The sequence below is a fragment of the Rhinoraja longicauda genome, chromosome 9 (assembly GCF_053455715.1).
Source record: "Rhinoraja longicauda isolate Sanriku21f chromosome 9, sRhiLon1.1, whole genome shotgun sequence".
Lineage (NCBI taxonomy): Eukaryota > Metazoa > Chordata > Chondrichthyes > Rajiformes > Arhynchobatidae > Rhinoraja > Rhinoraja longicauda.
The window spans coordinates 34,526,265-34,537,775 of NC_135961.1; the positions used below are offsets into that span (position 1 = coordinate 34,526,265).

At 44.4% G+C, this 11,511-nt stretch overlaps 1 protein-coding gene across 5 annotated transcripts in view; it reads left to right on the forward strand.

Moving 5' to 3' along the window:
* Positions 1–11,511, forward strand: part of mocs3 (molybdenum cofactor synthesis 3) — a 121,437-nt gene that overhangs the window by 102,445 nt on the left and 7,481 nt on the right. For all 5 annotated transcript variants that reach the window (XM_078405090.1, XM_078405088.1, XM_078405089.1 and 2 more), the window contains exons 9-12: positions 3,140–3,303; positions 5,382–5,429; positions 6,868–6,964; positions 11,397–11,507. In XM_078405090.1, coding sequence (XP_078261216.1) covers positions 3,140–3,303; positions 5,382–5,429; positions 6,868–6,964; positions 11,397–11,507 — 420 coding nt within the window. The remainder of the gene's footprint in view (positions 1–3,139; positions 3,304–5,381; positions 5,430–6,867; positions 6,965–11,396; positions 11,508–11,511) is intronic.

The following is an 11,511-nucleotide window of genomic DNA, read 5'->3' on the forward strand; positions in this document are numbered from 1 at the left end:
CACGAAGGTGGCCATCAGAATGAGGGCGACGTTGGGCACGCCTTTACCCCCGTTGTCTGCCGACTTGTGCATTGTGGCTCGTCGCACCCGGTCCATCGCCGACCCCCAGATGAAGCGGAAGACGGCCCCTTGGCGTGGGAGGAGGGACGGGCCACACTTGCGCCAAGTACAGCAGCCCCGAGAGCACCTCACACCTGATGACCAGGTTTTTCCCCGTGATGGAGAGGGAGCGCTGCTTCCACAGCTCCAGCTTCTTCCCCACCCTGGCTATCCGCTCCAGCCAATTTTTGTCACATGCCTCAGCCTTCCTGAACCAGATCCCCAGCACCTTCAGGAAGTCAGGCTTGATGGTGAAGGGGATGGAAGATCGGTCGGGCCAGTTGCCAAAGAGCATGGCCACGCTCTTCCTGCGGTTTACCCTGGCCCCCGTGGCCAACTCAAACTGGTCGCAGACGCTGATCAGTCTGCGGACCGACCCTGGATCCGAGCAGAAGACGGCGACATCGTCCATGTACAGGGAGGCCTTGACCTGAGTGCTCCCACTGCCTGGCAATGTCACTCCTCTTATGCTCGCATCCTTCCTGATGGATTCGGCAAAGGGTTCAATGCAACAGACGAACAAGACAAGGGAAAGAGGGCAACCCTGCCTGACTCCAGACCTGACGGGGAAGCTGTCTGATTCCCACCCATTAATTTGGACTGCACTACAGATATCGGAGTAGAGCAGTTGTATCCACTTCCTGATTCCCTCCCCAAAGCCCATTTTGGAGAGCACGTCCCTCATGTACGTGTGCGATATCCTGTCGAAGGCCTTCTCCTGGTCCAAGCTGACCAGTCAGGCATCCACCCGTCTGTCCTGCACGTAGGCAATGGTATCTCTCAGCAGCACCAGGCTGTCTGAGATTTTCCTGCCAGGTACAGCACAGGTTTGGTCCGGGTGGATCACCTGTCCCAGAGCAGACTTGACCCGGTTGGCGATGGCCTTAGACAGGATCTTGTAGTCTACATTCAACAATGTGATGGGTCTCCAATTCCTTAAGTCATTCATCTCCCCCTTCTGCTTGTAGAGCAGGGTGATGTTGCCCTTCCTCATAGAGTCTGACATGCTGCCGGCTAGAAGTATATCGTTGTACACTTCCAGCAGGTCCGGGCCCACCCAGTCCCACAGAGCCGAGTACAACTCTGCCGGTAAGCCATCGCCTCCGGGAGTTTTACTCGAGTCAAAGGAACGGATGGAGCCAGTCAGCTCCTCCAGGGTCAGTGGTTTGTCCAGACTCTCCCGCTTGCTGTCGTCCAAGACTTCCGTGATGGAGGACAGGAAGTTCTGGGAGGCGGTGCTGTCTGTGGTCTTTACATCATACAGATCCTTATAAAAGGATCTGCAGATCTTGAGCATGTCTGACTGCGAGGATGTTACCGAGCCGTCCTCCCTAAGGCTTTTGATCACAGAGCTCCCCCTGTGAACCTTATGGAAGAAGTAACGTGAGCACGTCTCATCCTGCTCAACATGGCGGACCCTGGACCGGAAGATGATCTTGGAGGATTCAGAGGTAAAGAGCCGAGCTTGCCGACCTTTTCGTGGTAGTTCTTTGTTTCTCCTGAAGGCACTGATTTTGCTGCTATACAGACTGAGTTATCTTCAACTACCTCTCCAATTACCTGTGGTGTGGAGGCTTAATGCAAATTGTCCGCCATTTGCATATCATCTACCAAAGTTTGCTAAATAAATTAAGATAAAATGAAGTAAGGTATGAAGGCTAATAAATATTGTGAATTGCAAATTGTCCTCTATTTGCATATCATCTTTTAAAGTTCTCTAAATAAATTGGGCCAAGATAAAATGAGGTAAGGTATAAAGGCTAATAAATATCATGAATTCTGCCCCTGATATTTGAACCATTATCTCTAAGCGATTTGAGGTTTCCCAGTACGTTCAAGTGGTAAGTACAGAGTCTGGGATTTCCTTAGATTGCAGAAAGTCTTTGGCCAAACACACTTTGAAACCTTTCACTTCCACCCATTGAGGTCTATTTAAGTATATTTCTCAATTGTATTTCACTACTTCTCTTTGTATTTCTCTACTTTTATTTCTCCCTAAGCACAGTCATTTTCTGGCTAAGAGGTTGGGGTGCCAAAGTCTATTTTCTGCAGCTTTTCATTTACAGCAACTGCATAGTAACTGTTCTGCAGAGGTATTGTTTGGATCTACTTAAGATTAAAGATGTTACTGCTAAGGAAGAGAACGCCTTCAGAATCGGTAGGTTGTAGGTTAAGAATAGATTATCTGGAGTTAAGGGCAGTACAGTGGCGCAGCTGTTAGACCTGCTGCCTCACAGCACCAGACACCCAGGTTTGATCTGGACCTTGGGTGCTGTCTGTGTGGAGTCTGCATGTTCTCCCTGTGACCATATACATTTCACCTGGGTGCTCCAGTTTCTTTCCACATTCCTAAGACGTGCAGTTTTGCAGGTTAATTGGCCTCTGTAAATTGCCTCTAGTGTGTAAGGAGTGAATGAGAAAGTGGGATAACATAGAACTGGTGTGAATGGGCAATCGATGGTCAGCATAGACTGTGGGCTGAAGTGTCTGCTTCAATTCTGTACCTCTAATACCTGGGCCTAGTGTGAACAGGTGACGGATGGTTGGCATGGACTGGGTGGGCTGAGGGGCCTGTTTCCATGCTGTACCAGTAAATGGAGTGAAGATGTTATCATACAATCTTGTACCATTCTCTCTGGCAACTACCCCAGAACTGTGTCAGCTGGATGGTCTATTGATGTCAAGTTATGCTAAGTTTTTTGACATGGATGTGCATTCACTAAAAATGCACTCTGATGAGATGGCTCAGCCAAACCAAATCCAGAGTGAAAGGAAATGTTCTAATTCAGTAACTAGTTCCCTATACACTATGACAGAATCCTGTTTGAGAACAAAAGATCCACTCACAGATAAGACCATCCCATAAGTGTATGTGTGCATGTGGCGAAATCGCAAAACTTTCTTGTATAAAAACCTGAGAGATGCATTTGATCAGTTGCTAGCTGCAGGCACAGCTGGAGTCTTTCATGAGCAATGTTAACCCACTTCCTGTGACAGAAATACACTTTCCTGCTATGGTTCTTAACGCATATCTCTTCAGCATCTTACAGCCAACAGATGTTGCTATTTGACGCTGTGGAAGCTCGATTTCGCACCATTAAGCTTCGCCAAAAGCAGCCGACGTGTGCAGTGTGCAGCGAGAATCCGACAGTAAAGGATTTGATCGACTATGAGAGATTCTGTGACTCAGCAGCAACAGATCAGGTCAAGGGCAGGGTCATGTTGGATCATCGTAAACGTTAAGAGGAACCCGGCTAGGAAATGGTGTTAAAGAGAAAGAAAAACTTGACTGAAGAAGCTAGATACAAAAAGCTGGAGTAACTCAATAGACAATAGACAATAGGTGCAGGAGTAGGCCATTCAGCCCTTCGAGCCAGCACCGCCATTCAATGCGATCATGGCTGATCACTCTCAATCAGTACCCCGTTCCTGCCTTCTCCCCATACCCCCTCACTCCGCTATCCTTAAGAGCTCTATCCAGCTCTCTCTTGAAAGCATCCAACGAACTGGCCTCCACTGCCTTCTGAGGCAGAGAATTCCACACCTTCACCACTTTCTGACTGAAAAAGTTCTTCCTCATCTCCGTTCTAAATGGCCTACCCCTTATTCTTAAACTGTGGCCCCTTGTTCTGGACTCCCCCAACATTGGGAACATGTTTCCTGCCTCTAATGTGTCCAATCCCCTAATTATCTTATATGTTTCAATAAGATCCAACTCAGCGGGTCAGGCAGCGTCTGGAGAAAAGGAATAGGTGAAGTTTCAGGTTAAGACCCTTCTGACTGAAGAAGGGCTGTTTGTTGGCATTGTTCTTTATTTCACTATAGGTCTTCCCGAACTGGGCTTGGCCGCATTGACATAGAAGAGATTCTACTGCATCGAGTGAATACGGTGTAGCAAATTAGATTAAATAAACGCAGCACAGTGGTCAAGCTGGTAGATATGCCACATAGCGCCGGAGACCCAGGTTCGATCCTGATCTCCGGTTCTGTCTGTGTGTGGAGTTTGTACGTTCTCCCTGTAACCACCTGGGTTTTCTCTGGGAGCTCTAGTTTCCTCCCACATTCCAAAGACTTGAGGGTTTGTAGGTTAATTGGCCTCTGTAAATTGTCCCTAGTGTGTCGAGAGTGGATGAACAAGTGGGATAACATAGAACTAGCATGAACGGGAGGTCGATGGTCGGTGTGGACTCGATCGGCCAAAGGGCTTGTTCCCATGTTGTATCGCTAAACTAAACTAAGCCTATTTATATTTGTTATCTTCATCCAACCCCAAGTGGCCACAATCCAGAGTATGGTTGACATAAATATTAAATAATTGGATGAATAAATTGCAATATTTGTTGTGGAGACCCTGAGTTTGAATCTTAACTACGGGTCAATTGACCTCTGTAAATTGCCTCAAGTGTGTAAGGAGTGGATGAGAAAGTGGGATAACATAGTAATATGAATGGGTGATTGGTGGTTGGTGTGAATTTGATGGGTCAAAGGACCTGTTTCCATGCTGTATCTAAAAAAAAGTAGTTTGCACTTTTAGAGAATAATTTGGGGCTCTTGGCATGGGTAGCATGGAAGCAAAAGGCAGGGATTCAATTTTCTGCAGTTCCATGTCAAGCCAACTTGGTAGTGGTTGTGGTGATTGGGAAGCAGACCTGGGAGGTTACAAACACTAAAATGCTAAAAACATAAGGCAATGATAGGGTGACATCCATCTGAAGCCACGAGAAATTGGGTGAATGTGGAGGTTGGTGCAATGGAAGTTCCCAGGTTGGTTCTGAGACAGCTGACAGGAGGCTTGGCTGAGGGCTCTTCCAATTACAGGGGAAGGGATTGGGCAGAAGAGAGAGAGGATGATTTTATCTGAAGCACTGATATAACATAAGGTGCTATTGTCACAACGGATATGATAGAGATAGTGGTCCACTTTAGGGACCTTTTTCTAAAGCTCTGGGATATGTACATTGGGTCCTATGCTTTATGGAGAGTCTTTCTGTTGGAGATGATGCACAACCAGAAAGGTTCTGACCCGAAACATCATCTGTCCATTTGCTCCACAGATATTGCCTGACTCATTAATTCCTCCAGCAGTTTGTATTAAGTTTAATTTTAGTTGGTTCTTATAATATGGTTCTAATGATGCAAGGTGATTCGTGATTAAGTTGCATACCCTTTTAGGAAGCTGAGATTAATGGTGATCATTTCATAGTGGACATTTAAGATATCCATTTACTGTTTATTATTCTGACATCTGACCCTTTTCCATTGTTTCTGCATTCTGATTTTAGTGCCGAACCCTTAATTTGTTAACTGGAGAGCAAAGAATAACGGTACAAGTAAGCTGCTTTCTCTTTATTTTCATACCGAGGATACATGTTTTGTGTGTGTTCACCAGTTAAAGTTCGGTAGCTCTATTAATATAACACATTTTATGTGCCTGAAAGTTGAATGCATTTACACTGATGAGCCAAAACATTATGCCCACTGACAGGTGGTGAATAACATTGATTATCTTGTTACATGGCACCTGTCAAAGGGTGGGATATATTAGGCAGCAAGTGAACAGTCAGTTCTTGAAGTTGGTGTTGGATGCAGGAGAAATGAGTAGGAATAAAGACCTGAGTGACTTTGACAAGGGCCAAGTTGTTATGGCCAGACGACTGGGTCAGAGCATTTCTGAAACTGCAAGGCTTGTGGGGTGCTCCTGGCCAGCAGTGGTGAGTACCTACCGACAGTGGTCCGAGGAGGGACAAACCACAAACCGGCGACAGGATGTTGGGCGCCCAAGGCTCATCGATGCGCAAGGGCAATGAAGGCTATCCCTTCTAGTCTGAACCGACAGAAGGTCTACTGTGGCACATGTCACAGAAAAGTTTAATGGTGGTCATGGGAGGAATGTGTCACAATACACAGTGCATCGCACCCTGCTGTGTATGGGGCTGCGTAGCCGCAGACCAGTCAGAGTGCCCATGATGACCCCTGTCCACCGTCGAAAGCGCCTACATTGGGCACGCAGGTGTCGGAACTGGACCTTGGAGCAGTGGAAGAAGGTCGCCTGGTCCGATGAGCCCCGTTTTCTTTCAGATCATGTGGATGGCCGTGTACGTGGGCGCCGTTTACCTGGGGAAGTGATGGCACCAGGATGCACTGTGGGAAGACGACAAGCCGGTGGAGGGAGTGTGATGCTCTGGGCAATTTCTGCTGGGAAACCCTGAGTTCGGCCATTCATGTGGACGTCAATTTGACACGGGTCACCTACCTAAACATCATTGCAGACAAGGTACACCCCTTCATGGCAGTGGCCTCTTTCAGCAGGATAATGCGCCCTGCCACACTGCACACATGGTTTGAGGAACATGTTGAAGTGTTCACGGTGTTGCCCTGCCCTCCAAATTCTCCAGATCTCAATCCGATTGGGCATCTGAGGGATGTGCTGGATCGACAAGTCCGATCCACGGTGGCTCCACCTCGCAACTTACAGGACTTGCAGGATCTTCTCCTAATGTTTTGGTGCCAGATACCACAAGACACCATTAGGGGTCTTGTAGAGTCCATGCCTCGGTGGGTCGGTGCTGTTTTGGCGGCACATGGCGGACCAACAACATATTAGGCAGGTGGTCATAATGTTTTGGCTCATCAGTGTATATTGTTGCACAGAGTATTTTTTTTATTTTGCAGCTTATTTTTAATATTCATAAATCTAAATTATTTGAAGATTCTTAACTTGCTCAGAAATGCTAACACTATTATAATTTTTCTTCTCCATAATTTTAGGAATATAAATGTCTTTTAGATGAAGATATTCCTCATGTCTTGGTGGATGTTCGACCACCGGTGGAGGTTGACATTTGCCACCTACCTAACTCTATTTGTATCCTTCAATTTTAAAAAAAGCTTATTTTTACAGTGAATGGTGGGAGAGTGAGCATGATTTGTAAACATCTACAGTTCCACAGCGTTCATGTGTAAAAGGAACTGCAGATACTGGTTTATACTGAAGATACACACAAGGTGCTGGAGTAACTCAGCAGATCAGGCGGCATGTCTGTAGAAAACGGATGGGTAACGTTTCAAGTTGGGACCCTTCTTCAGACAGACTGAAGACTGAGTCAGGTGGCACGGTGGCGCAGCGGTAGAATTGCTGCCTTACAGCCCCCGAACCGGGTTCAATCCTGACTATGAGTGCTGTCTGCAGAGTTTGCACATTCTCCCCGTGACCAGTGTGGGTTTTCTCCGGGAGCTCCGGTTTCCTCTTGCACTCCAATGACATTCAGGTTTGTAGCCTGGTTGATTTGAAAAAAGTGTAAATTGTTCCAAGTGTGTCGGATAGTGTTACTGGGCAGGGATTGCTGGTTGGCACGGACAGTGGGCAAAGGGCCTGTTTCTGTGCTGTATATCTAAACTAAACTAAAGATACTGCCTGACTTGCTGAGTTATTCCAGAACTTTGTGTCTACCTTCCACAAAATCTATATACTAAAACTCTTGTTTGTTTGTTTGTTCCTGAACTACAGTGACAATTTTAGGCCCACTTTACTCACCGTTGTCCCTTTGGTGCTAATGGAACAAGTTTAATTGAAATCGGTGTTATATTTTTTGTTATTCACATTTTAAAGTTTAAATCTATCTCCTAGGGAGGGGGGAGGGAGGATAAGGGGGGTTGAGGGGGACGGAGTTGGGGGGGAGGGGAAGGAAAGGGGGGAGGGAAGAGGGGGAGGAGGAGACCCAACAGGTCAACTTGGTCTAGTTCATTCTATATTGTAGGAGGCAATCTATATCAGGCAAGTGGTGGTGAGGAAGGAGCTGGGTGCATGTTAGGTAATTGGCCAGGAGGTGAGTGAATATAGAAGGGATGAAGGACATGATATTGAAGGGTAGGGTCTAGATTGGTGAAAATGTGTGGTAGGGATGTCTGAAAGTCAAAAGCTGAGTAAAGGATTTGTCTTCGTGAGGTTTCAATTCCGTGCTTTGATTGATTGATTAATTAATTGACAGGTACAGCATGTAAACAGTCCCTTCAGACCACCGAGTTAACGCTGATCATCGATCACCCGTGCACACTAGTGTTTTACATTACCCCGGGTTCACTGCCACTCCCTACACACTAGAGGCAATTTATGAAGGTCAATGAACTGACAAACCTGCATGTGTTTGGAATATGGGTGGAAACTGGAGCACCCAGATGGGACCCACACATTCACAGGGTGAATGTGCAAACTCCTCACAACTCCACCTTAAGTCAGGATCAAACTGGAATTCTGGTGCTGTGAGGCAGTGATTCTACCAACTGTGTCGCTACACATGCATCAAAGACCTAATTATATTGGGTCACTTGCAGGATAGTCGGATATAACTTTCTTTGTAATGCAAACCAGCAGATGTCTTGTCAAAATTCAAGAGTGATTTGAAAAGATATGGAAATATTTCTTATCATGTTTCACTTCATGGTGAGTACATTTTTAATTTGCAAGTTGTGAAGTCAACATTATTGCAAATCTAATTTATTTGCCAGAGTCTTCTCTCGCACATATTTCTCCTCTTCCCCCATCGACCTCCACCTACATTCTTTCCTCTGGCTTCACAATTTTCAACTCTTGAATCCTTTTGTCTCATGCCTTCAATTTTTAAATCTCTGGCCTTTGTCTAACCATCAGCACAGCAAAAACCTCTCTCGCCTGTGTTCACCTATTATCTGCCATGCATTGTCCTGCCCTGCCCCTCTTCCATCTTTCTCTCTCTTCCCTTCCCCTCTTTTCTCCCCCCCCCCGCAATCAGTCTGAAGAAGAGTCCCAACCCGAAACATCACCTATCCATGTTCTCCAGGGATGCTACCTGACCCGCTGTTACTCCAGCACTTTGTGCCTTTTATTCTCTTTACCTGTCAATAGCTATCTTGTTTCTGTTCAAATTAAATATTTCCATGGGAAAGGAAAACTGGGGGGGGGGAGCAGGGAGCACACAGCCATCCAATTTGGGCTTCATTGCAACATTACCCTTTCAAAACTTTATTCAGTAACAGCACTTTTTGACATTTCTCAGACTGATGATTAAATAAAACATCTTTTCGACTGGTTTAAATTTCTGTTTTCTATTATATTCTGATCGGTTTCTCTTTGTGCAATTTATCATTTCTTCCATTAATCCAATTCCTGACAATTCTATATATTGCAAGTCAGCCCAATTTTGCAAAGTTTACTAAGTCGGGATTCTAAATGTTAGGTAATGTTATATTTTTCCATTCATGATGATTTATAGGGACAGCAATGCTGGTCTGAGAAAGAGAACCATTGCAAGAATTCAATGATTGATACCAGGGCACATCCCTTTCTGAGGTAATTTGTCGCCCCGATTGGTCCTGGTCTTTTCTGACCTCCAGCTTTTCACCCCCCTACATTAATTCTGAAGAAGGGTCCCGATGCAAAATGTCACCTATCCTTTTCCTCTGGAGATGCTGCCTGACCTGCTGAGTTACTTCAGCACTTTGTATCTATCTTTAGTATAAACCAGCATCTGCAGTTCTTTATTTCTACATTTTGGCTTATTTGCATTAGTATCGGGGTTTTGTACTTATTTGATTGTATAGGTTAATGCATTTCAAAATTAGAAATAGTAATGTTGAGCAATATTTGCATTAACAATATTTTCTTGTGTGATATCTGATATATCGAAATATTTTCAGATCTCTCAGTGATTCTTCAGCTAGTTGTTAAGTTTTCTAATTTACCAGAACTGAACATCTTGAACCTGTCATGCATTCTAATATGAGACAAAGTATTTACATGATGATTTTGAAACAGTAATTTAATTCTTGACTTCAAGTGATGTCAAACAAATATCAACTTTCAGAACTAATGTTTCGGGTCGAAGACCTTTTGTCTGAACAGAAACAACTTTTGTTATGACAAAGAGTCTTCGATCTGAAACATTAAAACTGTTTCTCTTCTCACAGATGCAGCTTTGTATGCTGGATATTTCCAACATTTTTTATTTTTACTTTACATTTCCACCACCTACAGGTTTGATTTTCAAAATATGTCCCAGCATTTGTGTTTTATTCCTCTCGTGATGAAACTTAGGATTCCATTTGCTTTAATAAGCATTCTGTCAACTTACTCCAGCACTTTCAAGTATTTATTTACATCATCTTTTAGGTCCAGGAACAAGCCCACCCTGAAATGTCACCTATCCATGGTCTCCAGAGATGCTGCCTGACCCGCTGAGTTAATCTAGCACTTTGTCTCTTTTTATCATTTTGTTCCTTCCGTTTAGAATGGTACCATTTGGACAATATTATCTCGTTCTGTCATAGTGGCTCATTTTGCTCTTTATTATTCTTCATCTTCTAGTCGTTTGCCCGTTCCACCAGCCTATCTACATAGCCTTGCAGACTATTACTGTCCTCTTCAGTTTGCCACACAAGCTTACAAGCTTCGTGGACATCAGCAGATGTGGACATTTTACCTTGCAAAATCCTTTCTAGGTCACTAGTATACATTAATGAGTCAAGAGTATTTACATGTCATATGTCCCGACACAGAACAATGACACTTGCTTGTGGCATAACAGCCCCGTAAACACAATGCTCACAGATAACAAATAAAAGAAATTCAATGAATCAATAACCCTGATACTAATGCAAGAAAGCCTGAAGTCCTTAGTGCAATCAAGACAGTCCGTAGATCATAGCTTAGTTAGCATTTTGTGGTGTTCAAGAGCCTGAGGGTTGTTGGGAAGAAGCGTTCTAGGCTCCTGAACCTGGGTGTTAAAGAAAACAGTGGTCCCAGCATTGATCTCTGAGGGTTCCACTGTTATACTTCTCTGCAAAATTAACCATTTGCCACTACTGTCTTTAAACCAGTTTTGTATCCATTTTATTTCCAACTATTTAATCCCTTGTGTCCCGAACTCATTAGTGCAGGTTCTGGATTATTGGTGCAGTAAATTAACAACTACACCTCCCAGCCAGCCATCAACTATTCTATACATTAACCAACAGCTATGTTGTAATTATTTTGAATTAATATTCCATAATCTTGTTTTTCAAATGAAAGGTCTTCAATATTCAAAAGGATAGAAAGTTCTGGAGTACTCAGCAGGTCAGGCAGCAGCTCTAGAGAACATGGGTTGAGATCCTTCTTCAAACATTAGATCTCCTTCACTGTGAAGGTCTTGACCCAAAATGTCGCCTATCCATGCTGCCTGACTCGCTGTTACTCCAGTACTTTGTGCCCTTTTGTGTATTTACCAGCATCTGCAGCTCTTTGTTTTTAAGTCTTCAGTATTGTTTCCTAAGCACAATGTTAGATATTCCACTGAGTGAGTTGGAGGAAAAGACTGTTGAATACATGAAGCATTTACAGAATAACATCAATGAGAGGCGATGTAAAGCAGGCAGTGATAAGGTCACCTTTCCAGGTAC